Raw genomic sequence first — 27,957 nt, 5'->3', positions numbered from 1 at the left:
GGGGACCTTGGGTTGGGGGGGAGAGTCCCGGGTGCCCCCAGGTGCTGGGGACTCTCGGGGGGTTCCTGCCTGCTGGGGACCTTGGGTGGGGGGTCCCAGGTGCTGGGGACCTGGGGCGGGGGGGGGTCCCAGGTGCTGGGGACCCTCGGGGGGTTCCCGCCTGCTGGGGACCTTGGGTGGGGGGTCCCAGGTGCTGGGGACCTTGGGTTGGGGGGAGGGTCCCGGGTGCCCCCAGGTGCGGGGGACTCTCGGGGGGTTCCCGCCTGCTGGGGACCTTGGGTGGGGGGGTCCCAGGTGCTGGGGACCTGGGGCGGGGGGGGTCCCAGGTGCTGGGGACCCTCGGGGGGTTCCCGCCTGCTGGGGACCTTGGGTGGGGGGTCCCAGGTGCTGGGGACCTGGGGCGGGGGGGGTCCCAGGTGCGGGGGACCCTCGGGGGGTTCCCGCCTGCTGGAGACCTTGGGTGGGGGGTCCCAGGTGCTGGGGACCTGGGGCGGGGGGGGGTCCCAGGTGCTGGGGACCCTCGGGGGGTTCCCGCCTGCTGGGGACCTTGGGTGGGGGGTCCCAGGTGCTGGGGACCTTGGGTTGGGGGGGGGGTCCCGGGTGCCCCCAGGTGCTGGGGACTCTCAGGGGGTTCCCGCCTGCTGGGGACCTTGGGTGGGGGGTCCCAGGTGCTGGGGACCTTGGGTTGGGGGGGGGGGGTCCCGGGTGCCCCCAGGTGCGGGGGACTCTCGGGGGGTTCCCGCCTGCTGGAGACCTTGGGTGGGGGGTCCCAGGTGCTGGGGACCTGGGGCGGGGGGGGGTCCCAGGTGCTGGGGACCCTCGGGGGGTTCCCGCCTGCTGGGGACCTTGGGTGGGGGGTCCCAGGTGCTGGGGACCTGGGGCGGGGGGGGTCCCAGGTGCTGGGGACCCTCGGGGGGTTCCCGCCTGCTGGGGACCTTGGGTGGGGGGTCCCAGGTGCTGGGGACCTGGGGCGGGGGGGGGTCCCAGGTGCTGGGGACCCTCGGGGGGTTCCCGCCTGCTGGGGACCTTGGGTGGGGGGTCCCAGGTGCTGGGGACCTTGGGTTGCGGGGGGGTCCCGGGTGCCCCCAGGTGCGGGGGACTCTCAGGGGGTTCCCGCCTGCTGGGGACCTTGGGTGGGGGGTCCCAGGTGCTGGGGACCTGGGGCGGGGGGGGTCCCAGGTGCTGGGGACCCTCGGGGGGTTCCCGCCTGCTGGGGACCTTGGGTGGGGGGTCCCAGGTGCTGGGGACCTGGGGCGGGGGGGGGTCCCAGGTGCTGGGGACCCTCGGGGGGTTTCCCGCCTGCTGGGGACCTTGGGTGGGGGGTCCCAGGTGCTGGGGACCTTGGGTTGGGGGGGGGGGGTCCCGGGTGCCCCCAGGTGCGGGGGACTCTCGGGGGGTTCCCGCCTGCTGGGGACCTTGGGTGGGGGGTCCCAGGTGCTGGGGACCTGGGGCGGGGGGGGGTCCCAGGTGCTGGGGACCCTCGGGGGGTTCCCGCCTGCTGGGGACCTTGGGTGGGGGGTCCCAGGTGCTGGGGACCTGGGGCGGGGGGGGTCCCAGGTGCTGGGGACCCTCGGGGGGTTCCCGCCTGCTGGGGACCTTGGGTGGGGGGTCCCAGGTGCTGGGGACCTGGGGCGGGGGGGGGTCCCAGGTGCTGGGGACCCTCGGGGGGTTCCCGCCTGCTGGGGACCTTGGGCGGGGGGTCCCAGGTGCCGGGGGGTGGATGCTGGGGGGGGGGGGGGGCCGGGACAAGACGGATGGGGGTCCCGGGGAAGGCTGCCGGGGGGGGGGGGGGGGGATGTCCCGGGGACCTGGCGGGGGGGGGCTCCGGGGGGAGGGCGGCCCGGGGGCTCCCGGGGCGGGGTGGGGGGGGGGGTGTCCCGCTGCAGGCCGTGCCGTGCCCGGGCCCGCTCCCGTCCGGGCGGGGCAGCGGCGGCGGCGCTTCCTGGTGCGGCGGGGCGGCGGCGGGCATGGCGCTGGTGACGGTGCGGCGGGCGGCGGGCTCCGCCGGGGACCCCGCGGTGAGTGCGGGACGGGGCCGGTCTCCGGGAACGGAGGCGATTCGGTAAAGGCCGAATCCGGGGCCGCCGGGTGCTGCCGGGACGGGGAGCGGCTGCCGGAGGCGGGGGGGGGGGGGGGCGGTCCCGGCTCGGCCGGGCGCTCCGGTGGGAAGCGCCGCTGCCCCGGGGAGTCCCGGGATGGTGGGGGGGGGGGGTGTCCGGGCTGTCCCGGCTGCTCCCGGTGGGAAGATCCCGGGAACCGGTTGCCCCCAGCACACTTTGGGGTCTCCCCTACTCCCGGCTGGGGTTTGCCCCGTAGTTAGGGAAGGAGGGGGTGCGTGGGGGGGGTGGTTGTCCCCGGTTGCTCCCACTGTCCCCAGTGCTCCCAGTACCCGCCCCCCGCCCCCTCCTCCGAGTAACCACTGGGCGTTATCTGGGTGCACAGCCCAGGGGCCCCCCCTGCGAGCACTTCCCCCCAGGGCAGCACCCGGGGGGGGGACACACGGGGACAGGACCCCCCCGGCATCCCAGGGCGGATCCCCAGGGATCTACCCCCCCGTGGGACCCCTGCCAGGGCCCCCACGCTCCCCCACGGGGTCTTACCCCCCCGTGGGACGCCTGCCAGGGCCCCCACGGGCTCTTACCCCCAGTGGGACCCCTGCCAGGGCCCCCACGCTCCCCCATGGGGTCTTACCCCCCAGTGGGACCCCTGCCAGGGCACCCATGCTCCCCCATGGACTCTTACCCCCCAGTGGGACCCCTGCCAGGGCACCTACGCTCCCCCACGGGGTCTTACCCCCCAGTGGGACCCCTGCCAGGGCCCCCACACTCCCCCATGGGCTCTTACCCCCCCGTGGGACCCCTGCCAGGGCTCCCACGCTCCCCCATGGGGTCTTACCCCCCCGTGGGACCCCTGCCAGGGTCCCCACGCTCCCCCATGGGCTCTTACCCCCCCGTGGGACCCCTGCCAGGGCTCCCACGCTCCCCCATGGGGTCTTACCCCCCCGTGGGACCCCTGCCAGGGCCCCCACACTCCCCCATGGGCTCTTACCCCCCAGTGGGACCCCTGCCAGGGCCCCCACGGGGTCTTACCCCCCAGTGGGACCCCTGCCAGGGCCCCCATGCTTCCCCACGGGATCTTAACCCCAGTGGGACCCCTCCCATGGCCCCCATGCTCCCCCACGGGGGGCCCTGCCAATGCCCCATGCTGCTGGGATTTGGCGGGGGGTGGGGGGGGAGTTTGGCAGGGTGTCCCGGGCCCGCGGTGCCCCGGCAGGACATGCCGAGGGTGCTTGCCAGGCCCCCCGGGCATGGTCTGTCCCCCAAGTTCATGGCCCCCCGGGGGCACTGCCCCCCGCCCCGTGCTTCGCAGGAGGAAGATGCGTCCCGGCGCAGGCAGCTGCAGCGGCGGTGAGAAGGGGCTCCCAAACGGCGTGGGGGGGACGCGACGGGTCGCTGCGGGGGGGGGATGGGACACAGCTACACCCCGAGGAGCATTTTTGCTCCCCCCATGGTGCCCCAGCCACCCCCAAGCTTCTCCCCCCATCTCAGGGGAGCGCTTTGGGGGTACCCCAACCATGGGGGCTGGGTCGTGCTGCGGGCCGGGCCCCACATCCCACTCGGGGCCCTCCTGCCCCCCAGGCAGAGCTTTGTCATGGTCAAGGGGGCCGCCCTGCTGCTGCCCGCCGAGGAGCCGCTGGCAGCCGAGCCCCCCCCGGCCGAGCCCCCCGGGCAGGCCCCGGGGCGGCAGGAGCAGCACCTGCAGCTCATGATGCGGCTGCTGCGTCCCCAGGACGCCGTCCGGCTGGTAGGGCACGGCCACCCGGGGATGGGGGGACGGGGGATGGGGGGGATGGAGGGGATGGTGGGGATGGGGGGATGGAGGGGATGGAGGGGATGGTGGGGTTGGAGGGGATGGAGAGGATGGAGGGGATGGCAGGGATGGCTGGGATGGGGGGGATGGAGAGGATGGAGGGGATGGAGGGGATGGCTGGGATGGAGGGGATGGAGGGGATGGAGGGGATGGGGGGGATGGAGGGGACGGAGGGGATGGGGGGGATGGAGGGGACGGAGGGGATGGGGGGGATGGAGGGGACGGAGGGGATGGAGGGGATGGAGGGGATGGCGGGGATGGGGGGGATGGAGGGGATGGAAGGGATGGGGGGGATGGGGGGGTTGGGGGGGATGGTTAGGATGGAGGGCATGGAGGGATGTTGGGGATGGAGGGGATGGAGAGGATGGGGGGGATGGAGAGAATGGCTGGGATGGAGAGGATGGCGGGGATGGTGGGGATGGAGGGGATGGAGAGGATGGAGGGGATGAAGGGGATGAAGGGGATGGGGGGATGGGGGGGATGGCGGGGATGGAGGGGATGGAGGGGATGGCGGGGATGGTGGGGATGGAGGGGATGGAGGGGATGGAGACGATGGGGGGGATGGTGGGGATGGTGGGGATGGTGGGGATGGAGGGGATGGAGACGATGGAGAGGATGGTGGGGATGGAGAGGATGGAGGGGATGGAGAGGATGGAGAGGATGGAGGGGATGAAGGGGATGGGGGGATGGGGGGGATGGGGGGGGATGGCGGGGATGGTGGGGATGGCGGGGATGGAGGGGATGGAGGGGATGGTGGGGATGGTGGGGATGGAGGGGATGGTGGGGATGGAGGGGATGGAGAGGATGGAGAGGATGGGGGGGATGGAGGGGATGGTGGGGATGGAGGGGATGGAGGGGATGGAGACGATGGGGGGGATGGTGGGGATGGTGGGGATGGAGGGATGGAGAGGATGGAGAGGATGGGGGGGATGGAGGGGATGGTGGGGATGGAGGGGATGGTGGGGATGGAGGGGATGGCGGGGATGGAGGGGATGGTGGGGATGGTGGGGATGGAGGGGATGGAGGGGATGGTGGGGATGGCGGGGATGGAGGGGATGGAGAGGATGGGGGGGATGGAGGGGATGGAGGGGATGGAGGGGATGGCGGGGATGGAGGGGATGAAGGGGATGGGGGGGATGGAGGGGATGGTGGGGATGGTGGGGATGGAGAGGATGGAGGGGATGGAGGGGATGGAGGGGATGGCGGGGATGGAGGGGATGGAGAGGATGGAGGGGATGGAGGGCATGGAGGGGATGGAGGGGATGGGGCAGATGGAGGGGATGGAGGGGATGGTGATGGGGACAGGGGTGGGGACAGGATGGGGATGGCATGGGACAGGACAAGAGGGGATGGGGACAGGGATGGGGACAAGAAGGGTATGGGAATTGGATATGGATGGGGACAGGATGAGGGTGGGATGGGGACAGGGATGGGGACAGGATGGGATGGGGACAGGGATGGGGAAAGGATGGGGATGAGATGGGACAGGACAAGATGGGATGGGATATGGATGGGGACAGGGTGGGAATGGGATGGGACGGGATGGGATGGGGACAGGCATGGGGACAGGAAGTGTATGAGAATGAGATATGGATGGGGGAAGGATAGGGAAGGGATGGGGACAGGGGTGGAATGGGATGGGATGGGGATGGGGACAGGGATGGGGAAAGGATGGGATGGGGACAGGGATGGGGACAGGAAGGGTATGGGAATGGGATATGGATGGGGACAGAATGGGAATAGGATATGGATGGGGACAGTATGGGATGGAACAGGATGGGGACAGGGATGAGGAAAGGATGGGTATGAGAATGGGATATGGATGGGGACAGGATGGGATGGGATGAGATGGGATGGGGACAGGATGGGGGTGGGATGGGGACAGGGATGGGGACAGGAAGGGTATGGGAATGGGATATGGATGGGGACAGGATGAGGGTGGGATGGGGACAGGGATGGGGACAGGAATAGTATGGGAATGGGATATGGATGGGGCAGGATAGGGATGAGATGGGGACAGGATGGGATGGGATGGGGAAAGTATGGGATGGGGTGTGATGGGGACACGGATGGGGACAGGATGGGAATGGGACAGGACAACATGGGATGGGGACAGGAAGGGTATAGGAATGAGATATGGATGGGGGCATGATGGGAATGGGATATAGATGGGGACAAGATGGGATGGGACGGGATGGGGACAGGGATGGGGAACAGATGTGTATGAGAATGGGATATGGATGGGGACAAGATGGGATGGGACGGGATGGGTACAGGGATGGGGAAAAGATGGGTATGAGAATGGGATATGGATGGGGATGGGATGAGAATGGGGAGAGGGATGCGGACAGGAAGGGTATGGGAACGGGATAGGATGGATGAGGACAGCATGGGGATGGAATGGGATAGGGATGGGGACAGGAAGGGTATGGGAATGGGATATGGATGGGGACAGAATGGGGATGGGATGGGATGGGATGGGACGGGATGGGATGGGACAGGATGGGGATGGGATGAGATGGGATGGGATGAGGATAGGGACGGATGGGACAGGGAAGAGGGTATGGGAATGGGATAGGATGGGATGGGGACAGGATGGGGATGGAATGGGATGGGCATGGGATGGGAAGGCGATGGAATGGGATGGGATGGGGATGGGGACAGGATGGGGATGGACGGGACGGGATGGGATGGGGATGGGATACAGCCCAGCCTGCGCCCCAGTGTGTCGATGCTCCTCCCCGGGCACTGGGGACACGGGGGGGCAGATCCCGCAGCGCTGCCCCCGGGGGTGCAGGGGACACCCCTCATGGCCTCCCCCCCCCCCCCCAGGCGGTGCGGCTGGAGTCGGCGCGGCCGCAGCGGGTGCGGTACCTGCTGGTGGTGCGGCCCGAGGAGGCGGGAGCCGAGGGGGAGACGGTGCTGCTGGGCGTGGACTTCGCCCACGAGGGGTGAGCGGGGCGCGGGAAGGGGGGACACGGGGGGGGTGGCTGCACCCCCTGACCTCTGCCCATCCCAGGGCCACCCGCTGCACCCTGGGCATGGTGCTGCCCCTCTGGAGCGACACCCAGGTCTTCCTCGACGGCGATGGGTAAGGGGTAGGCGGGGCTTCTGGGAAGGGGAGGGGCTTATGAGGGTGGGGCTGGCAGGTTTGGGTGGGGCTTGTGGGGAGGGGTGGGGCTGGGGTGCCCACCCTGACCTACGCGTCTCCCCGCGGTGCCCAGGGGGTTCAGCGTGACGTCTGGGGGAGAGACCCGCATCTTCAAACCCATCTCTGTCCAGACCATGTGGTGAGCGAGCCCCGGGGGTGTCCGTGGGCAGGGGGGGCGTGGGCACCCCCGTGGGCACGAGAGATGTGGGCACGCACCCTGGGCACAGGGGAGGTGTGGGTACCACCATGGCACAGGGGATGTGGGCACCACCACGGGCATGGGGGACATGGATATCGCCATGGGCACGAGGAGATGTGGCCACCGCCATGGGCACAGGGGACGTGGGCACCACCATGGGCACAGGGAACATGGGCATCACCCTGGGCACAGGGGACATGGGCACCACCATGGGCATGGGGGACATGGATATCGCCATGGGCACGAGGAGATGTGGCCACCGCCATGGGCACAGGGGACATGGGCACCACCATGGGCATGGGGGACATGGGCACCACCATGGGCATGGGGAACATGGGCACCACCATGGGCACAGGGGACGTGGGCACCACCATGAGCGTGAGAGATGTGGGCATCACCCAGGGCACAGGGGACGTGGGCACCACCCTGGGCATGGGAGATTTGGGCACCACCATGGGCACAGGGGACATGGGCATCACCATGGGCACAGGCGATTTGGGCACCACCATGGGCCTGGGGGACGTGGGCACCCCTGTGGGCACCCCCATGGCCATGAGGGATTTGGGCACCACCCTGGGCATGGGAGATTTGGGCACCACCATGGGCACAGGGGACGTGGGCACCACCGTGGGCATGGGAGATTTGGGCACCACCATGAGTACAGGGGATGTGGGCACCACCATGGGCACAGGGGACATGGGCATCACCCTGGGCACAGGGGATTTGGGCACCACCACGGGCACAGGGGACATGGGCATCACCATGGGCACAGGGGACATGGGCATCTACCCTGGGCACAGGGGATTTGGGCACCACCATGGGCCTGGGGGATGTGGGCATCACCATGGGCACAGGGGACATGGGCATCTACCCTGGGCACAGGGGATTTGGGCACCACCATGGGCCTGGGGGATGTGGGCACTGGCATGGGGGACATGGGCACCACCATGGACATGGGGGATTTGGGCACTACCGTAGGCCTGGGGGACGTGGGCATCACCCTGGGCACAGGGGATTTGGGCACCACCATGGGCCTGGGGGACGTGGGCACCACCATGGGCCTGGGGGACGTGGGCACCACCATGGGCATGGGGGATTTGGGCACCACCACGGGCACAGCCACGGGAGCGGGGGGCGTGGGGCGGGTTTGGGCACGGCCGCGAGCCGCGCACGCCTGGGAGAGGGGATGTGGGCACCCACGTGCCGGAGGGAGCCAAACCGGGGCGGGGGGGATGGCCGCGGGCACCGCGCCTGGCCGCGGTGCCGAGGAGGAGACGCGGGCGGCGGCCGGGGCGGTGGCGGCAGGTGGCGTGCGGCAGGGCCGTGCTGCAGGAGCTGCACCGCGCCTGCGAGGAAGCGTCGCGCGGCGGGCACATCCCGGGGGGCCCGGCGCTGGCCTGGGCCGGCGACTACGCGGCGGCGCTGGCCTCGGAGCAGAGTTGCCTCAACGAGTGGCTGGCCATGGCCGACCTGGAGTCCGTGCGCCCCGCCTCGCCCCCGCCCCGCCGGTAAGCCCCGCCCCCTCGCCCCGCCCCTCCGCTGGCCGGCCAATCGGCACCGCTCCTGCGGTGGGGGGGGGCGCGTGCGGGTGGGGCGGGGCTTGCGGTAAAGGGGTGGGGCGATTGGGTGGGGCTGTGAGGGCGGGGCTCTGGTAGGGAGGAGGGGGGTGTGCGGAGGGGCGTGGCCTCGTGTGGGGCGTGGCCTCGTGTGGGGCGTGGCCTCGTGTGGGGCGTGGTCTCTGGGCATGGTCTCGATTGGGGCGTGGCCTATATTGGGTGTGGCCTCGATGGGGCGTGGCTAATGGAAGGGGCAGGGCTTGTCTGGCGGAGGGGCGGGGCTTAAAGGAACGGGGTGGAGCTTCCCGTGTGGGGCGGGGTTTGGGAGCGGAGGAGGCGGGGGTCTGGGCAGGGCGTGGCCTGGGTGGGGCAGGTGAGCGCCTTGGCGTGGCGGTGACGCGGGCGCCAGGCCGGCGGCGCCGGAGCTGTCGGAGCAGGCGGTGCGGGGGCTGCTGCGGGACGTGATGGCCAGCGCTGACCTGGAGAGCGTCACCTCCAAGCAGGTGGGTGTCACCAGGCCGGGGGGCCCGGCGGGCAGAGAGCCCGGCGAGCGGGCAGGGGCGGGCACGGGGGCCATCCCTCACCCCACGACGGTGCCCAGGTGCGGGAGGAGCTGGAGCGACGCACGGGGCACAGCCTGGCCCAGCACAAGGACTTCATCGACAACGAGATGCTGCTGGTGCTGGCGCAGATGGACCGGCCCTCCCGCGTCTTCCCGCACCTCTACCTGGTGGGCAGCGGGGCGGGCAGGGCGGGCGGGGCGGGCAGGGCCGTCCCCGCCCCTCACCGCCGTCACCACGCAGGGCTCCGAGTGGAACGCGGCCAACCTGGAGGAGCTGCAGCAGAACCGGTGAGCATGGAGCAGCACGGGGTCATCTGGGGGGTCATGGTGGGGTGGCACAGGGCCATCATGGAGTGTCATGGTGGGGTGGACATGGCATCATCGGGGGTGTCATGGTGGGGTGGGCATAGGGCCATCATGGGGTGTCACGGTGGGGTGGGCACGGGATCATCTGGGGTGTCACGGTGGGGTGGCACAGGGCCATCATGGGGTGTCATGGTGGGGCAGGATAGGGCCATCATGGGGTGTCATGGTGGGGCAGGATAGGGCCATCATGGGGTGTCACGGTGGGGTGGGCACGGGATCATCTGGGGTGTCATGGTGGGGTGGCACAGGGCCATCATGGGGTGTCATGGTAGCGTGGCACAGGGCCATCATGGGGTGTCATGGTGGGGCAGGATAGGGCCATCATGGGGTGTCACGGTGGGGTGGGCACGGGATCATCTGGGGTGTCATGGTGGGGTGGCACAGGGCCATCATGGGGTGTCATGGTGGGGCAGGATAGGGCCATCATGGGGTGTCACGGTGGGGTGGGCACGGGATCATCTGGGGTGTCATGGTGGGGTGGCACAGGGCCATCATGGGGTGTCATGGTGGGGCAGGATAGGGCCATCATGGGGTGTCACGGTGGGGTGGGCACAGGATCATCTGGGGTGTCATGGTGGGGTAGCACAGGGCCATCATGGGGTGTCATGGTGGGGTGGCACAGGGCCATCATGGGGTGTCATGGTGGGGCAGGATAGGGCCATCATGGGGTGTCACGGTGGGGTGGGCACGGGATCATCTGGGGTGTCATGGTGGGGTGGCACAGGGCCATCATGGGGTGTCATGGTGGGGCAGGATAGGGCCATCATGGGGTGTCACGGTGGGGTGGGCACGGGATCATCTGGGGTGTCATGGTGGGGTGGCACAGGGCCATCATGGGGTGTCATGGTGGGGCAGGATAGGGCCATCATGGGGTGTCCTGGTGGGGTGGACATGGCGTCATCTGGGGTGTCATGGTGGGGTGGACGTGGGGTCATCTGGGGTGTCATGGTGGGGTGGGCATAGGGCCATCATGGGGTGTCATGGTGGGGTGGGCATGGGGTCATCTGGGGCATCCCAGTGGGGGTGGGCATAGGGCTGTGGTGGGGTGGGCACGGGGTCATCTGGGGTGTCACAGTGGGGTGGGTATAGGCCTGTGGTGGGGTGGGCACATGGTCATCATGAGGTGCCCCAGCAGGGTGGGTGTGGGATCATCATGAGGGGTCATGGTGGGGTGGGCACTGGGTCATCACGGGTTGTCGTGGTGGTGCTGGCATGTGGTCACCGTGGGTTGTCATGGTGGGGTGGGCATGGGGTCATCGTGGGACACTGATGGGGTGGGCATGGGGTCATGTGGGACACCCGTTGGGGTGGGCTTGGTGTCTTTGTAGGGCACGCAGCAGGGTGGGCCTGGGGTCATCACAGGATACCTGGCAGGGTGGGTGCAGCAGGGCTGTGGCACCGCGGCAGGGTGGACACGGGGCACTGTGGGGCACCCCATAGAGCACGGGCAGAGCCCCAACCCTGCGTGCCGGCTGTGTCCCCTGCCCCGCGGCACCGCAGGGTCACCCACATCCTCAACGTGGCGCGGGAGATCGACAACTTCTTCCCGGCGCTGTTCACCTACATGAACGTGCGGGTGTACGACGAGGAGACGGCCCAGCTCCTGCCCCACTGGAATGACACCTTCCTCTTCCTCTCCCGCGTCCGGTCAGTGGGGCCAGGGCCAGCCCTGGGGCACGGGCAGGGTGGGGTGGGGGACATTGGGGGCACACGCGTTGGGCACAGGGTATGGGGGACACGGAGGGGCAGGGGCTGGAGCCAGGGGCAGGCTGCGGGGGGGATATGGGGGGGAACACAGGGGGAGGTGTCTTGATGACTGAGGTGCTGGGGGGCATGGGGACACTGGGAGCTCTGGGGACACTGGGAGCACTGGGAGCTGGGGAGCCCTGGGGCATGGGGTCCTTGGGGACATGGGGAGCCCTGGGCATGGGGTCCTTGGGGACTTGGGGAGTCCTGGGGCTTGGGGTCCTTGGGGTACAGGGAGCCTTGGGGCATGGGGTACCTGGGGACACGGGGACCCCTGGGGACAGTGGCAGCCCTGGGGACGTGGAGAGTCCTGGGGACATGGGGAGCCCTGGGGCACTGATGCACTGGGGACAGTGGGAGCCCTGGGGACAGGGGAAGCATGGGGCACAGGGTCCCTGGGGACAGTGGGAGCCCAGGGGACATGGAGAGCCCTGGGGCACTGATGCACTGGGGACAGTGGGAGCCCTGGGGACAGGGGAAGCATGGGGCACAGGGTCCCTGGGGACATGGGGAGCCCTGGGGACATGGAGAGCCCTGGGGACAGGGGAAGCATGGGGCACAGGGTCCCTGGAGATACAGGGAGCCCTGGGGGACTGATGCACTGGGGACATGGGGAGCCCTGGGGACAGGGGAAGCACGGGGCATGGGGTCCCTGGGGACACGGGGAGCCCTGGGGCACGGGGACACGGGGAGCCCTGGGGACAGGGACACGGGGAGCCCTGGGGACAGGGGAAGCATGGGGCACGGGGTCCCTGGGGACACAGGGCGCCCTGGGGACATGGGGAGCCTTGGGGACAGTGGGAGCCCTAGGGACATGGGGAAGCACGGGGCACTGATGCACTGGGGAAATGGGGAGCCCTGGGGACAGGGGAAGCATGGGGCACAGGGTCCCTGGGGACACGGGGAGCCCTGGGGACATGGGGAGCCCTGGGGACAGGGGAAGCACGGGGCACGGGGTCCCTGGGGACACAGGGAGCCCTGGGGATGGGGACACGGGGAGCCCTGGGGACAGGGGAAGCATGGGGCACGGGGTCCCTGGGGACACGGGGAGCCCTGGGGACAGGGATAGCCCTGGGGACACGGGGAGCCCTGGGGACAGGGGAAGCATGGGGCACAGGGTCCCTGGGGACACGGGGAGCCCTGGGGACATGGATAGCCCTGGGGACACGGGGAGCCCTGGGGACATGGGGAGCCTTGGGGACACGGGGAGCCCTAGGGACATGGGGAAGCATGGGGCACAGGGTCCCTGGGGACATGGGGAGCCTTGGGGACAGGGGAAGCACGGGGCACGGGGTCCCTGGGGACAGTGGGAGCCCTGGGGCACGGGGTCCCTGGGGACAGGGGGGTGTCTGGGGACGCGCCAGGAGCTCGGTGGCAGCGCGGGCGGGTGCCGCAGGGCCGTCGGGGGCCGGGCGCTGGTGCACTGCCGCATGGGGCTGAGCCGCTCGGCGGCCACGGTGCTGGCCTACGCCATGAAGGAGTTCGGGTGGCCCCTGGAGCGGGCGCTGCGGCACGTCCGGCACTGCCGCCCCGGCGTCCTGCCCAACCCCGGCTTCATGCGCCAGCTCGACTTCTACCAGGGCATCCTGCAGGCCAGGTGGGCGGGGCAAGAGGCGGGGCGGGACACGCCCTGTGGGCGGGGCCGGGTGTGACCACGCCCCTTCGGGCAGGAGAGGGTGGGGGCGGGTGTGACCACACCCCCTTGGGTGGGAGAGGGGCTGCTGGGGCGATGTGGGTGGGGTCTGCCACAGCCACGCCCCTTGGCTGTGGTGGGTGGGGTCTTCCGCGGCCACACCCCTTGCACGTGGTGGGTGGGGTCTGACATGGCCACGCCCCTCGGGTGTGGTGGGTGGGGTCTGTCATGGCCACGCCCCTCGGGTGTAGTGAGTGGAGTCTGCCACGGGCACGCCCCTCGGGTGTGGTGGGTGGGGTCTGTCATGGCCACGCCCCTCGGGTGTAGTGAGTGGAGTCTGCCACGGGCACGCCCCTCGGGTGTGGTGGGTGGGGTCTGTCGTGGCCAAGCCCCCCGGGAGTGGTGGGTGGGGCATGCCACGGGCACGCCCCTCGGGTGTGGTGGGTGGGGTCTGTCGTGGCCACGCCCCCCGGGAGTGGTGGGTGGGGCATGCCACGGGCACGCCCCTCGGGTGTGGTGGGTGGGGTCTGGCATGGCCACACCCCTGGGGTGTGGTGGGTGGGGTCTGCCACGGCCACGCCCCTCGCACGTGGCGGGTGGGGTCTGCCACGGCCACACCCCATTTGCGCAGGGTGGGTGGGGTTGCTGTGGCCACGCCCCGGAGCACTTTGCTGCTATGGCTGGGGGGGCGGGGCCTGCGGGAGCCCCGCCCTGCCCCGGAAGGGGCGTGGCTCCACGCGTGGGGCGGGGCCAGCCGCTGACTGGCAGGTGCGCGGCAGCCGGCACAGCAGCCTGTGGGAGCCCAAAGCGGCGGAGCGGGCGCCCCGGCCCGAGGAGGGCCCGGAGGTGACCCGGGGGGACGAGGGCGGGTTGTCCCCGGCCCCCTCCCCGCAGCCCCCCGAGGAAGCGAGCGGGGCGGGGCTTTTGGGACCCTCCCGGCGCCCCCGCATCTCCCTGTGCGCCGTCATGCGGAGCATCAGCCTGCTGGAGCCCCCCGAGCCCCCCGAGGAGCCCCTCGCCAACGAGGTGAGCGCGGGGCAGGGATCGCGGGGGGGACGCGCCAGGTCGTAGCGCTGGCTGAGCCCCCCCCCCCCCGTACCCCCCTGCAGGTTTTTGAGGAGGGACCCCCGCCGCGGGGACCCCCCCCGGGGGCACGGCCCTCCTCCCGGCCCCGCCGGGTGGTGCGCCAGGCCAGCCTGGACGGAGGCCCCGCCCCAGACCACGCCCCCACCGACCGAGACCACGCCCCCTCCAGCCCTTCTGACCCCGCCCCCTGTGCCGACCCCGCCCCCTAACCGGAGCGGGGGGCCCGGAGCGCCCCCGTCGCCACGGCACCAAAGGGAAAGGGGCGGGGCTTGGGCCTGCTGGGGGCGTGGCCAGGGAGCCGGCGCGCCCCTCCCACCACCCCGCGCTGCCTGCACTTTTGGGGGACGGAGGTGGCCCCGCCTCATCACCCCCCCGCCACGCACAGGGCCCCGCTGCCACCCCGCACCGCGCCGGCACTGAGAATAAAGAGTGGAAATGGCTGCCCCTGGCGTGGGTCCTGCCCCGGGGGGCGGTGGGGACAAGCGTGGGGCCTCCTGCCCAGCCGGGGGCAGGGGTGAGTGGCATCAGTAGGGGCCAGAGTGAACGCCTAGGGCCTCTCCCCGGGGCACCGGGGGTTGGGTGTAACCTCCGGGAGCCCGGTCAGCCCGGGGCGGGGGGTGCCGGCGCCCCACAGCCCGCCCTGCCGCCGGGGGACACGGGGACGGGGCGCGGCGGGGTAGCGCGAAGGGCCGGCGCCATCTTGTGCGGCGGAGACGCGCATGCGCCGTGGGGCGGGGGGAGGACTACATCCCCCAGCATGTCTTGCGCGGGGGGCCGCTCTGCGCATGCGTGCGGGGCTCTGAGCATGCGTGCGGGGCTCCTGCCTGGTTGCTATGGCAGCCGGGCGCAGGGCTGCCAAGGCCACAGCGGCCTAGGCCGCGCTGCGCCGCGGGGCCGGGACCGGGACTGGGGCAGGCCCGGGGACCGGCAGCGGAGGAGTGAAGCGAGGCAGGGAGCCGGCAGCCTGCTGTGGCCGTAGTGGCGGGGCAGGCCGGGCGCTGGGGAGGCGGCAGGGAGGCCTCCGCCATAGCCAGGTCATCCACAGTGGCTACTTCATGGTGTTGGGGCTGCACGCCGAGGCGGGAGTGGGGCTCAAGGGGCAAGGGGCAGGGCCCTGGGGCAGCGGCGGGAGCCGGGCAGGGGCAGGGGCCTATGGCTCAGCATGGTGGATGAGGGCACCCACCAGACCTACGGCTATGGTCCCTGCAGCACCCTCAGCATCGATGCCTCCCTCACTGAGCATGACCTTGGCCTAAAGGTGAGGGCAGGTGGGAGGAAAGCCACACACCGGGCTGCCTGGCGCTGATCAGCCTGACACCCGGGAGGGCAGAGCTTAGGCACAGCCTGTCCTGGGCTGATCCACAGATCAGGGATCCTCTTGAGGCTGGGCGAGCCAACGTGGAGCCCCACACGGAGCTAGAAGGTCGCCCATCGCCTCTGACTGTGAGGGACCGTGTTGAGGAAGGTTGTCCTGACTGGAGCCTGCCCTGAGGCTGTTGTTCTGGGCATGGAGCCAGCCCAGAGCCTTCCCTGGCCCCGGAGCACCCAGCGGGTTGGGCCTCCGCACCTTAGAGAGCTGCTGGAGCGTGGCCAGAGCCCTCGCTGGCTTGCGGCCCGCCAGGAAAGACCCGACTTGAGCAAGAGCCTCGCGCTGCTGGGCTCTGCCCACACCCCGACCTTTGCTCTGCTCCGTCGCTCACGTCCCACAGCCACCGCTGTGGAAGGGGCAGAGGAGCCGGGCACAGCAGCAACCTGGGCCCCCGGGGCAGAGGGCGAAGTGCCACCAGCCTCTTCAGATCCCCTTCCCGTGGCGGGATGTGGGGCAGAAGGGAGATAGGAGCCACGGCATGGAGCGAGGGGCCACAGCAGTGCTGTGGGCTGGGCAGGGCATCCTGCCTGTGTTTTTTAGAGATAAGGCAGACCCCGTTTCTTCTTGAAGCCTTTCCTCACTCTGCTGTGGCTTGGGGTTGTCTTGATAACGACCCACGGGATGGAGCAAGGGGCTGCAGCACTGCTGTAAGCTGTGCAGGGCATCCTGCCTGTGTTTTTTAGAGATAAGACAGATGCTGTTTCTCCCTGAAGCCTTTCCTTGCTTTGCCGTGGCTTGTGGTCTTCTTGATCGCCACCCCCCATGCCTTTGGGTGGGTTTTCCTACTTCCTTCTCTGCCGTGGTGTCAGCTGCCACCGGGTGCAGTGGGACCGTGGCACGAAGCTGGATCTGGGGCGGGGTTAGGGCAGAGAAAGCGGGGTGAGGTCTGCAAGCTGCCCTTGGAGGATGCCCTGCTGGCTGCCTCCCTCCTCCTGGCCCCAGGGCCCTGCTGGGTGCGACGCTGGGCACAGGGCGCTTGCCTATTGGGGGTCTGCACCCTAAATTCCTCCATCCTGTTCCCAGCAGGCAAATCATGTCACCCCCCCCTCCCCCCCCCCCCCAAATAGAAGATGTTCAAGGGCCTGAAGCTCCTACAGTGGGCTAAGATCCGGCTGAACAACGCAATCTGGAGGGCTTGGTACCGCCAGTATGAGTGGGGCCAGCACTGCAGGCAGCCCCCCCATCCCACCCTGTCCCGCCCGCTCTTCCCGGGATTTGGCCTGGGTTACTGCCGCGTCCGGCTCTCCACCACTCGATTGCAGGCTTGGGATATAACCGATTCATTTTATTGATTAAGCAACATGAAGAGCTAATAAATTAAGTAATCGGTAACCTAAATAATTAACAAACGCAGCCTATTATTAATTTATGATGAAAGGCTTCTGCACACAGCGAAGCTACTAATTATGGCTCTTAATCTTAGGAATCCCCACAGGACTGCTGTTGACTGACAGCTCTATCACTCCTCCCTCCCCACCACCTGCGGGGAAGGTCCTTTCGGAATTGCCAGTGGCCTGGAGTCAGGGGCCGTGCCTGCCAGACCCAGCTCTGCAGGACGACGGCACTACGGTCATCTGCACCCCTAATATCAGAAGATCGCTCTTGTGCTGACCTTTACCTGATTTTATACTTTATTCTCCCTTTTTTTCTATTTCTGGGCCTTTTTTTGCTCCCCTTCCACCTTCCTTTCTCCACCCAAGCAGCCTACTCCTAATTCCTTTTTCTCTGGGGGTCCCAGGTTTGTTTCATCCATACCCAAATATGACGTTTTTGCTATTACCACCTAGGCAGCCTCAGCTTTCTATGGGACTCCCAGTGTGGTTACCTAGAAATGGGGGGGCTTTTCTAGCGTCCACCCATCCCTTTCCTCCCGAGCCCCAGGGTGCGTCGCTGCCTGACAAGGTGGCACGGTGCAGGCGTGGGAGAGGAGAGCAGTGAAATCAGCCCTTTTCCCTTCTTCCCACAGATATGGAGAAGAGGAGCAATCCTGCCTGCAATTTTGTGATGCTGCTGGAGGCCGGGGACAGGCAGGAGCACTGTGGTCCGAAGGTGAGCCCCAGCAGCCCCCCCCCCAATCCCCAGAGCTCCCGTGGGGTGCTGCAGCATGTCACGCCGAGCCCACCACCCCCTTGGCAGCATGGTGGGTGGGTGGCGGTGCCCGCCGGACGCTCGCGGTGACGCGCGTCCGTGCACTGCAGACGGGGATGATGGAGGGTGAGTACTGGAAATGCCACATCCAGGCCGTCACCTGGGGGTACCGCAAATGGAGGACGCACTCGTGTGCGCAGGTAAGGGCACACGTGGGCACAGGGACACTGGGACTCCCCTGCTACCCCTTCCAACCCCCACCCATGGTCCCAATACGCCCCCCACCCATACCAACCGGTGATGGCGTGCTCCAGCATCCTGGTTTTGGCTGGGATAGAGTTAATTTTCTTCCTAGCAGCTGGCATAGTGCTGTGTTTTGGATTTAGTATGAGAATAATGTTGACAACACACTGATGTTTTAGTTGTTGCTAAGTACTGCTTATGCTAGTCACGGACTTTTCAGCTTCCCATGCTCTGCCAGGGGCACAAGAAACTGGGAGGGGGTACAGCCAGAATAGTTGATCCAAACTGACCCAAGGGCTATTCCATACCATATGGCATCATGGGCAGTATAGAAACTGGGGCGGAGTTGGCCGGGGAGCAGCGATCGCTGCTTGGGAGCTGTCTGGGTATCGGTCGGCAGGTGGTGAGCAATTGTATTGTGCATCACTTGCTTTGTATACTATTATTACTATTATATTGTTATTATTGCTACTACTATTTTACTTTATTTCAATGATTAAACTGTTCTTATCTCAGCCCAGGAGTGTTTCTTACTCTTCCTCCTCTGATTCTCTCCCCCATCCCACCGGCACAGGGGCAGTGAGCGAGCGGCTGCGTGGTGCTGAGCTGCCGGCTGGGGCTAAACCACGACATCCAGCCGAGCCCCTGCCAGCCTGGGGACACCTTCGTCCCCGGCTCTCCAGCACTGCTGGCCGCCACACCCTCCCTCGTGTTACCCCGGGGCATGGGCACCCCTGGTCAGGGACGGGGCAGGTGGTACTGCCTGCTGCGGGCACCCAGATGGGCAGCGACTCGCGTCATGGCTCCTCTTTGATTTTTCTCCAGCTGCGGAAGACGGAGGACGAACCAGCAGCATTTTGCCCTCCCAGGTACCAGCGCCGTGTCTACGCCCGTGCTCGCTGTCCGAAGGGCTCCCCTCTCCCAGCTTGACTGGTCCCACTGGTGTTACTGGGTGTCCCGGCTTCTGGATCTGGGCTCACCAGCTCCCCTCACCCTTTCTGTGCCTGGCAGGGGGTGGCTAGTGCCCAGCAGCATCCAGTGGCCAGCGGCGTAGCGGGAGACGAGCCACGGTGGGCACCCTGTGGCGCTCAGCTCCTTCTTTCCCACCCCAGACAGAGAGCCAGCGGCGTGCCCGGCCTACAGCTTCCTCAGCACCGAGTGCCCGGGCACCGGTGGGCACCCTGGCTGCCTGCAGACCCTCTGCCAGCCCACCCTGCCCGCTGCCGACCATGCCCGCCGCCTGCACGTCAGCTCTGGCTTCGACACCCGCACCAGCCTCGTCCTGCCTCCGCCCAGACCCCCATCAAGGTAGGGTCCCTGCCTCCCCGCTCCGGCAGCCTGTCCTGCCCATCCCCCTGCCTCTGTCCTGCCCGTCCCAGCGCTCTCTGTCCCCACGGGTGCCATCACGAAGCCGCCCTGCCTGTGCTGCGCCCCGGTACGTCCCTCTGCCAGGCTCTCTGCGCTGCTCGTGGGGTGCGTGCGTGTCGGGGGGGCCCTCTGGGGCAGGAGCACCCCCATAGCGAGGGGGGCTAAGGGCAGCGGTGATGCCTGCCTGCCCCCGAGCGAGGGGGTGTGTGGGGCAGAGGGATTGCCATCTGCTCAGTACCGTGGGGGAGCTGTGGGGCGTCGTGTGGGGACACCGTGGGGTGGCACAGACCCCCGGTGCTCCCAGGGCTGGCATTAAACTCTGTGTGACCGGACAACGCACCTGGCTCTCTCTTGGGAGGGGGGGGGGATCCAAGTTCCTGCCTTCCCCCAGTGCCCCACGGAGGGGCTTCACCCCCACCCCACCCCGGGTGCCCCCCAAACAGCACGCAGCAGCCCCCCACCTTCGCTCACACCAGCCTTTAATCCGCCCGGTGCCCCCCGGGGCTGCGGCACGGCTGCGGACAGGCCTGGGGTGGGGTGGGGTGGGGGGGCAGCGGGCAAAGCCCCCCCCGCCCCCCAATTCCTCCCTCCGACGTGGGGTGCAGCGGCTCAGAGGGCGTACTCGTGCCAGAGGCTGTGGGGCACAGCGGGGGTCAGCGGGCGCCCCGTGCCCCCCACCCTCGGTCGGTGGGTGGTGGGGAGCACCGGGGAGAGGGAAAAGGGGGTGCCCGGTGCCCCCCGCCCAATCCCTCACCCACCTGTAGGTGACATCGGGGTTGTCCCGGTGCTCCAGGAGGGCGTCGCGGATGGGGTCCGGGGGGCTCAGCCCCAAAGCCTGCGCCCGCTCCCACCGCTGCAGGCGGGTGATACCTGCGGGAGGGCCGGGCTCAGCGGGGACCGGGGACCGGGGGGCGACCGGGGGGCGGCCGGGGGGTCTCACCGGTGCAGGGCCCGTACTCCCAGGCGAGGTCGAAACGCCGCAACATCTCCAGGAGGGCCCGATCCGGGGAGGGCGGCGGGGGGTCCTCGGTGGGCGACGGGGCGCGGGGTCGGGGCCAGCTCCTGCCCTTGGCCTTGCCCGGGGCTCGCCCCGCTCGCCGCCGCCGCCGCCGCGGGAAGCAGTCGGTGATGCGCCGGGGCTGCTCCATGGCCCTGCGGGATCCCGAGCGCGGATGATGGCGGCGGCGGCGGCGGCCCCGCTCCTCCCCCGCGGCTGCCGGCGACCGGACGCCCCGCCCCGCCCCGCTCCCGCCGCTCCCCGGGCGGAAGCGGCGGGGCCGGGCTGGGGGGAGCGGCCGCTGTCACCCCCCGGCTGTGCCCGTCGCCCCCCGGCTGAACCGGGCACCCCACGCATTGTCACCCCACGGCGCTCCCCGTCACCCGCCAGCTGTGCCCGTCACCTCACGCACTGTCACCTCCCGGCTGTGCCCGTCACCCCCCGGCTGAACCGGGCACCCCACGCACTGTCATCCCCCGGCTGTACCCGTCACCCCACGGCGCTCCCCGTCACCCCACGCACTGTCACCCCACGGCTGTGCCCGTCACCCCCCGGCTGAACCGGGCACCCCACGCATTGTCACCCCACGGCTGTGCCCATCACCCCACGCACTGTCACTCCACGGTGGTCCCCGTCACCCCAGGCACTGTCACCCCCCAGCTGTGCCCGTCACCCCCCGGCTGAACCGGGCGCCCCACGCACTGTCACCCCATGGCGCTCCCCGTCACCCCACGCACTGTCACCTCCCCGGATCTCCCCATCACCCCACGCACTGTCACCTCCCCGGATCTCCCCGTCACCCCAGGCACTGTCATTCCCCAGCCGTCCCAGTCACCCCACGCGCTGTCACCCCCACAGCACTCCCCGTCACCCCACGCACTGTCACCTTGCGGCTGTCCCCATCACCCTGCGCACTGCCACCCCATGGTGATCCTCGTCACCCCACGCACTGTCACCCCCCCAGCTGTGCCTGTCACCCCACACTCTGTCCCCATCACCCCACACACTGTCACCCCAGAGTCTGTGCCTGTCACCCCCTCGCCTGTCCTGGTCACCCCCCACACTGTCACCCCCTGGCTGTCCCAGTCACCCCACGCAGCACTCCCTATCACCCCACACAGTCACCCCCCAGGCACTGTCCCAGTCACCCCACACACTGTCACCCCATGGTGCTCCCCATCACCCCACACACTGTCACCCCCCCAGGCACTGTCCCAGTCACCCCATGGTGCTCCCTGTCACCCCAGGCACTGTCACCCCCCTGCCTGTCCCCATCACCCCACACACTGTCACCTCCGCAGCTGTGCCTGTCACCCCACACACTGTCACCCCCACAGCGCTCCTCACTACCCCACACATTGTCACCCCCATGGCTGTGCCCGTCACCCCAGGTACTGTCACCCCCCGCCTGTCCCAGTCACCCCACGCAGCGCTCCCTATCACCCCACACACTGTCACCCCCCCCGCCCGTCCCCGTCACCCCCACGAGCCGTGACTCAATCGTGACTCACACCCTGCAGCTGTCACCCTCTGCCCCACGCAGCACTCTGGCTGTCCCCCCTGCCCCGAGAAGCACAGCCAGTGACCCACAGGCGCTGCGCCTGTCTGTCCCCCCCCCCCCCAGCTGTGGTGACACCGTCCCAGGGGGGACACACAGCAGGTGCCACCGGTGCAGATTTGCCTGAGGCTTTTTGGTTCTCCCTGGGGGGGGGGCACAAGAATAGCTCGGGGAAGGGCCACGGTGCGTGTCCTGGCACGGAGGGACGGGGTGACTCCCCAGGGACGCAGCTGCATCCCTCGGTGGTGATACCACCGGCTCACAGCTGTAACGGCCAGCGCCGAGCCAGGTGCGAAAAAACTGGTGCTGGTGGGAGACGCAACCCTATCGCAGCCATCAGAGAGAGTCCGCACCCCTTTTTGTTTTGGTTTTGGTTTGGTTTTTGGTTTTGGTTTGGGTTTTTTGTTTTCTTCCTTGCCCCACAGCACAGGGACTTCCCCACCCCAGGGTGGGGGATAAAGGGGGGGGGGGGGGTGGGTGTCAAAATTTGGCCATGCCCAGGCCAGGGTTGTGCAGGATGAAGCGGCAAAGCCCGGGCAGCCGCTGGTGGCCCAGCTCCTCCTGCAGCCGCTGCATGGGCCGGTTGCCCAAGGCCGTGTGCCCGAAGGTCGGGAAGCCGCTGGCCTGCGCCCGGCGAGCCATGAGGGCTATCACCGCCTGCATGTGGCCGCGCCGGCGGTGGGCAGGCAGGGTGTAGCCGTGGGTGCCCGTCCCAAAATGGTTGGTCAGGTTCCAGCAGATGGGCTGCCCGGCCCCGTCTTGCAGGCAGAGATTGGGGAAGCGCTCCACTAGCTCTGCCAGGTAGCGCCGGCTGCGCGCGTTGCCCCCGTACGCCCACGTCTCGTTCAGCAGATCCACGTGCGCCGGGCTCAGTGAGCCCACCCGCACGTCGGGGTCCAGCCTGAGGCGAGGGGTGGCCGTCAGCGGCGGCGGTGGGGTGGGGGGGCTGCCGGCACCGGGGTGGGTTTGGGGGGCTCACCGGGGCTCGGGGATGGTGTTGGGGTCGGGGTGCACGTAGGTGTAGTACTCGGAGACCTCCAGCTCGATGCCCTTGGCCCCCGCGATGGCCTGCGACACCGTGGCCACCCCCTCCTGCAGCCCTGGGGACGGTGCTGTCAGGGGGCCCCGCTCCCCCAGCACCCCCTTCCTGCCCCCGGCCCCCCCCCTTTCTGCCCCCAGCACGCCAGCTCTGCCCTCCCCAGTGTCCCCAGGGGCTCCCCACAACCCCAGTCTCTAGCCCCAGTAGCCCCATCCCTGCCCGTAGTGTGCCCAGCACCCCAATTCCTGCCCCCGGTGCCCCTCAGCACCCCCAAGTCCAACCACGATGCTCCCCAGTGCCCCCGCTAACCCCATCCCTGCCCCCGGTGCCCCCCAGCACCCCCAAGTCCAACCACGACGCTCCCCAGTGCCCCCGCTAACCCCATCCCTGCCCCCGGTGCCCCCCAGCACCCCCAAGTCCAACCACGACGCTCCCCAGTGCCCCCGCTAACCCCATCCCTGCCCCCGGTGCCCCCAGCACCCCCAAGTCCAACCACGACGCTCCCCAGTGCCCCCGCTAACCCCATCCCTGCCCCCGGTGCCCCCCAGCACCCCCAATTCCTCCCACCAGTACCTCCCAGTGCCTCCAGTTCCTTACGCCTGTATCACCAATGGCTCTCCCCACCGTCCCATGCCCCCAGTGCTCCCCAGTGCCGCCCAGCACCCCCGATTCCCGCCCGCAGCGCTGCCCGCTGCCCCCCCGATGCCCCCCAGGACCCCCCTATCCCCGGGCCACCGAAGACGTGGAAGGCGGCGTCCCAGGGCAGGCAGCCGGGGGTCTCCAGCAGCGCCCGGTAGGCGCCCACGTCCCGGTAGAAAGCCGCGTGCATGTTCCTGTAGCAGTCATCCACTGGCATCTGCGGGGGCACCCATGGGTGCCCTGAGCCCACCGGCCATGTGCCCGGGGCACCGTGCCCACCCCAACTCTGCGGCCACCCCGCCGTGCCCCCACCCCCGGTCCCCGCCGGCCACCTCTCCGCTGCGCCGCGCCAGCACGGCACTGAAGTCGGGCCACGAGTCCACCGCGACCTCCAACTCCCCCGGGTTCCCCCGGTTTATGTTCAGCACGGCCCCGTACACCTGCGGGCGAAGGGGTCAGACATGGGGTCAGGGGGCAGATTTGGGGTTCCCCGGGGGGGGCTCCCCGAGCCGGCACAGCCCTGGGCGCACCCTGCCCTCACCAAAGATGTCACCCTGTCGCCATAGGGCCTGGTGGGGTGAAGGCAGAGGGGGCGGTGCCTAAAGCCGGGGTGCCCACAAGTGGGTGGGGCTCGGTGGAGTGGGCGGGGCAGGCAGGAAGCCTGGGATTGGCTGCATTGCACGCTGGGTGGGTTGGGATTGGTTGGCTTCTATGCGGAGGGTTCTGGGAGGGGATTGGCTGGCTCGGAAGCAGACTGGGCTGCAATTGGTTAGGGCAGAGTCCAGCTGGGCTGGGATTGGTGGGCTTGGAGCCAGCCCTGGGGTTGGGTGACGCCCAGGAGCTGCCTGGCCTGGACTTGGGACAGCCCGGGGGGGGGCGGGGGGGGGACACTGGGGTCACTGTCACTGGTGGGGAGGTGACACTGGGTGCCCATCACGGGGGGCAAGGGACGGGGGTGACAGCGGGGTCCCTGTCACAGCACGGGGCAGGGGGGTGACAGTGGGGTCCCCAACATGGCATGGGGCCTGGGTGACAGCAGGGTCCCTGTCATGGCACGGGGCAGGGGGTGACAGCGGGGGTCCCCAACATGGCATGGGGCAGGGGTGACAGCAGGGTCACGGCACGGGGCAGGGGGTGACAGCGGGGTCCCCATCATGGCATGGGGCAGGGGTGACAGCGGGGTCACGGCACAGGGTAGGGGGTGACAGCGGGGTCCCCATCATGGCATGGGGCAGGGGTGACAGCGGGGTCACGGCACAGGGTAGGGGGTGACAGCGGGGTCCCCATCATGGCATGGGGCCTGGGTGACAGCAGGGTCATGGCACGGGGCAGGGGGTGACAGCAGGGTCCCCAACATGGCATGGGGCAGGGGTGACAGCGGGGTCATGGCACAGGGCAGGGGGTGACAGCGGGGGTCCCCATCATGGCATGGGGCAGGGGTGACAGCGGGGTCACAGCACAGGGTAGGGGGTGACAGCGGGGTCCCCATCATGGCATGGGGCCTGGGTGACAGCAGGGTCATGGCACGGGGCAGGGGGTGACAGCGGGGTCCCCAACATGGCATGGGGCAGGGGTGACAGCAGGGTCACAGCACAGGGCAGGGGGTGGCAGCGGGGTCCCCATCATGGCATGGGGCAGGGGTGACAGCGGGGTCACAGCACAGGGTAGGGGGTGACAGCGGGGTCCCCATCATGGCATGGGGCCTGGGTGAGAGCAGGGTCACGGCACGGGGCAGGGGGTGACAGCGGGGTCCCCATCATGGTATGGGGCAGGGGTGCCATTGGGGTCCCCAACATGGCACGGGGCAGGGGTGTCATTGTGGTCCCCATCACGGCATGGGGCAGGGGGTGACGGCGGGGTCCCCGTCACCGGCAGGGCGAGGGGCAGGCTCCTCCGCAGGGCCCCCTCCAGCCGCTGCAGCTGGGCCGGGCACGTCAGGATCAGCATGGTCCTGCCGAGAGACCCTACAATAACAGGGGGACAGGACCCCCAGGTGGGTCCCCATCCCTGTCCCCGTCCTTGTCCCCAGCAGGGACCGTGCAGTGCCCAGCCCCGGGGGGTCCCCAACCCCTCCAGCACTCACCCCACAGCAGTTTTGGGGGCCGTGGGTTCCGTGGGGCAGGCGTCTGGAGACTGTGGGGCAGGTGGTGACACCAGCAGGTCCCTGGTTCTGTGTGGCAGGCGGCGACACCGGCGGGCCCCAGGGCCACCACCGGCCGTCACGGGCTGGCGAGTGCCCCCTGCCCGGGGGGCGGCCCCATACGGGGGCAGCGGGCAGGGTCCTGTGGGCACCAGGCATGGGGCCAGCCCGGCAGCCTCCTGCAGACAGGTGCTCAGCTGGGACACCCTGTCCCACAGCCCCGGGATCCTCCGTGTCACCGTCTGCTCCGTGTTGGTAACAGGGTCCCCTGTACCCTCCCCACCCGCTGATGGGGACCCCTGTCCCCTCTGTCCCCTCCATGTTGGTGATGGGGACCCCTGTCCCCTCCGTGTTGGTGACAGGGTCCCCTGTACCCTCCCCACCCGCTGATGGGGACCCCTGTCCCCTCTGTCCCCTCCATGTTGGTGATGGGGACCCCTGTCCCCTCCATGTTGGTGACAGGGTCCCCTGTACCCTCCCCACCCGCTGATGGGGACCCCTGTCCCCTCTGTCCCCTCCATGTTGGTGATGGGGACCCCTGTCCCCTCCGTGTTGGTGACAGGGTCCCCTGTACCCTCCCCACCCGCTGATGGGGACCCCTGTCCTCTCTGTCCCCTCCATGTTGGTGATGGGGACCCCTGTCCCCTCCATGTTGGTGACAGGGTCCCCTGTACCCTCCCCACCCGCTGATGGGGACCCCTGTCCCCTCTGTCCCCTCCATGTTGGTGACAGGGTCCCCTGTACCCTCCCCACCCACTGATGGGGCCCCTCTGTCCCCTCCATGTTGGCGATGGGGACCCCTGTCCCCTCTGTCCCCTCCATGTTGGTGATGGGGACCCCTGACCCCTCCATGTTGGTGACAGGGTCCCCTGTGCCCTCCCCACCCGCTGATGGGGGACCCTTGTCCCCTCCATCCCCTCCATGTTGGTGACAGGGTCCCCTGTACCCTCCCTACCCGCTGACAGGGACCCCTGTCACCTCTATGTTGGTGACAGGGTCCCCTGTACCCTCCCCACCCACTGATGGGGGACCCCTGTCCCTTCCATCCCCTCCATGTTCATGATGGGGTCCCCTGGACCCTCCCACCCGCTGACAGGGACCCCTGTCCCCTCTATGTTGGTGACAGGGTCCCCTGTACCCTCCATCCCCTCCATGTTGGTGACAGGGTCCCCTGTGCCCTCCCCACCTGCTGACGGGGACCCCTGTCCCCTCTATGTTGGTGACAGGGTCCCCTGTACCCTCCCCACTGGGTGACAGGGACCCCTGTCCCCTCTATGTTGGTGACAGGGTCCCCTGTGCCCTCCCCACCGGGTGACAGGGACCCCGGGGTGCTCCCCACACCCGGCCCCCCCCCCGCACCGACGGCAGCTGGCAGCACCCGGGGCACAGCTGGGCACTGTGGGGGGACAGAGGGACTCGTCCCCGTTGCCCGTCACAGCCCCCCCGTGTCCCCCCCAGCGCTGACCCTGTCCTGCAGGTCCTGGGGGCCGTGGTGACAGTGGCCCCGGGGGAACCCGGCCACCCACGAGGTGCTGGTGGGCTTCTGGCCCTATTTTGGCGTTGTCCTGACCCACCTGTGCCCAGAGGAGCTGCTGTGGGTGCCCCCCGCCCTGGCAGCACCCCACAGAGCATGGGGGGGGGGCTTGGGGGGGGACATGCTCAGACCCCACGTGTGGTGGCACTTGGGGGCACAGTGGCAGCAGGGGCCCCAGTCACATCCCTGGGTAACACAGGGATCCCCAGTCACATCCCTTGGTGGCATGGGGGTCCCCGAGACATCCCTGGGTGGCACAGGGGTCCCCAACACATCCCTGGGTGACATGGGGACCCCCCAAGCACATCCCCAGGTGGCACAGGGGTCCCCAACACATCCCTGGGTGACACAGGGGCCCCAGTCACATCCCTTGGTGGCATGGGGGTCCCCAAGACATCCCTGGGTGGCACAGGGGTCCCCAACACATCCCTGGGTGACATGGGGACCCCCCAAGCACATCCCCAGGTGGCACAGGGGTCCCCAACACATCCCTGGGTGACACAGGGGCCCCAGTCACATCCCTTGGTGGCATGGGGGTCCCCGAGACATCCCTGGGTGGCACAGGGGTCCCCAACACATCCCTGGGTGACATGGGGACCCCCCAAGCACATCCCCAGGTGGCACAGGGGTCCCCGCGCACACCCCTGGGTGACACGAGGGTCCCTACACACACCCCTGGTTGGCACAGGGGTCCCCAATCACATCCCCAGGTGACACGGGGATCCCCAGTCACAGCCCTGGGTGGTACAGGGGTCCCTGAGCACACCCCTGGGTGACATGAGGGTCCCTACACACACCCCTGGGTGACACGGT

General features: G+C 69.1%; 4 protein-coding genes across 4 annotated transcripts; 2 read left to right on the top strand and 2 right to left on the bottom strand.

Annotated features, from left to right (window-relative positions):
* Nucleotides 1-1,967: 1,967 nt before the first annotated feature.
* Nucleotides 1,968-14,378, top strand: SSH3 (slingshot protein phosphatase 3). The gene is made up of 14 exons (XM_075712357.1): nt 1,968-2,018; nt 3,370-3,407; nt 3,639-3,804; nt 6,703-6,821; nt 6,890-6,961; nt 7,095-7,160; nt 8,540-8,728; nt 9,186-9,279; nt 9,378-9,506; nt 9,580-9,626; nt 11,205-11,351; nt 12,847-13,047; nt 13,863-14,109; nt 14,193-14,378. Exons 1-14 carry the CDS (start codon nt 1,968-1,970, stop codon nt 14,376-14,378), a joined length of 1,752 nt encoding a protein of 583 aa, XP_075568472.1.
* Nucleotides 14,379-16,765: 2,387 nt separating this feature from the next.
* LOC142593771 (carbohydrate-responsive element-binding protein-like) lies at nt 16,766-19,098 on the top strand. The gene is made up of 4 exons (XM_075712415.1): nt 16,766-17,107; nt 17,505-17,587; nt 17,737-17,826; nt 18,695-19,098. The coding sequence occupies exons 2-4, from the start codon at nt 17,507-17,509 to the stop codon at nt 18,797-18,799; spliced, it is 276 nt and encodes a 91-aa protein (XP_075568530.1). The 5' UTR covers nt 16,766-17,107; nt 17,505-17,506; the 3' UTR covers nt 18,800-19,098.
* Nucleotides 19,099-19,716: 618 nt separating this feature from the next.
* Nucleotides 19,717-20,391, bottom strand: POLD4 (DNA polymerase delta 4, accessory subunit). Its single transcript, XM_075713135.1, has 3 exons — nt 20,178-20,391; nt 19,996-20,107; nt 19,717-19,871 (listed from the first exon to the last, which is right to left on the bottom strand). Exons 1-3 carry the CDS (start codon nt 20,383-20,385, stop codon nt 19,847-19,849), a joined length of 345 nt encoding a protein of 114 aa, XP_075569250.1. The 5' UTR covers nt 20,386-20,391; the 3' UTR covers nt 19,717-19,846.
* Nucleotides 20,392-22,272: 1,881 nt separating this feature from the next.
* LOC142593763 (glycine N-acyltransferase-like protein 3) lies at nt 22,273-25,417 on the bottom strand. The gene is made up of 5 exons (XM_075712356.1): nt 25,340-25,417; nt 23,803-23,910; nt 23,567-23,687; nt 22,772-22,892; nt 22,273-22,693 (listed from the first exon to the last, which is right to left on the bottom strand). Exons 1-5 carry the CDS (start codon nt 25,415-25,417, stop codon nt 22,273-22,275), a joined length of 849 nt encoding a protein of 282 aa, XP_075568471.1.
* Nucleotides 25,418-27,957: the final 2,540 nt, after the last annotated feature.

This window comes from Pelecanus crispus, chromosome 6 (genome assembly GCF_030463565.1).
Source record: "Pelecanus crispus isolate bPelCri1 chromosome 6, bPelCri1.pri, whole genome shotgun sequence".
Classification (NCBI taxonomy): Eukaryota; Metazoa; Chordata; class Aves; order Pelecaniformes; family Pelecanidae; genus Pelecanus; species Pelecanus crispus.
Note: the sequence above shows the minus strand (reverse complement) of the source record. Positions and strands in the feature narration are given on the sequence as shown.

Excerpts from the sequence above, each read along its gene's own strand:
- SSH3 (XM_075712357.1), top strand. The coding sequence starts at position 1,968 with ATGGCGCTGGTGACGGTGCGGCGGGCGGCGGGCTCCGCCGGGGACCCC. Across the intron at positions 7,161-8,539 it reads ATCTCTGTCCAGACCATGTG|GGCCGTGCTGCAGGAGCTGC; the intron begins GTGAGCGAGCCC and ends GGCGTGCGGCAG. Across the intron at positions 11,352-12,846 it reads CTCTTCCTCTCCCGCGTCCG|GGCCGTCGGGGGCCGGGCGC; the intron begins GTCAGTGGGGCC and ends CGGGTGCCGCAG.
- LOC142593763 (XM_075712356.1), bottom strand. The coding sequence starts at position 25,417 with ATGCTGATCCTGACGTGCCCGGCCCAGCTGCAGCGGCTGGAGGGGGCC. Across the intron at positions 23,688-23,802 it reads TGGCGCGGCGCAGCGGAGAG|ATGCCAGTGGATGACTGCTA; the intron begins GTGGCCGGCGGG and ends GTGCCCCCGCAG. Across the intron at positions 22,893-23,566 it reads CGCCGCCTTCCACGTCTTCG|GGCTGCAGGAGGGGGTGGCC; the intron begins GTGGCCCGGGGA and ends CACCGTCCCCAG.
- POLD4 (XM_075713135.1), bottom strand. The coding sequence starts at position 20,385 with ATGGAGCAGCCCCGGCGCATCACCGACTGCTTCCCGCGGCGGCGGCGG. Across the intron at positions 20,108-20,177 it reads GGAGTACGGGCCCTGCACCG|GTATCACCCGCCTGCAGCGG; the intron begins GTGAGACCCCCC and ends GCCCTCCCGCAG. Across the intron at positions 19,872-19,995 it reads AACCCCGATGTCACCTACAG|CCTCTGGCACGAGTACGCCC; the intron begins GTGGGTGAGGGA and ends TGTGCCCCACAG.
- LOC142593771 (XM_075712415.1), top strand. The coding sequence starts at position 17,507 with ATGGAGAAGAGGAGCAATCCTGCCTGCAATTTTGTGATGCTGCTGGAG. Across the intron at positions 17,588-17,736 it reads AGGAGCACTGTGGTCCGAAG|ACGGGGATGATGGAGGGTGA; the intron begins GTGAGCCCCAGC and ends CGTGCACTGCAG. Across the intron at positions 17,827-18,694 it reads GGACGCACTCGTGTGCGCAG|CTGCGGAAGACGGAGGACGA; the intron begins GTAAGGGCACAC and ends ATTTTTCTCCAG.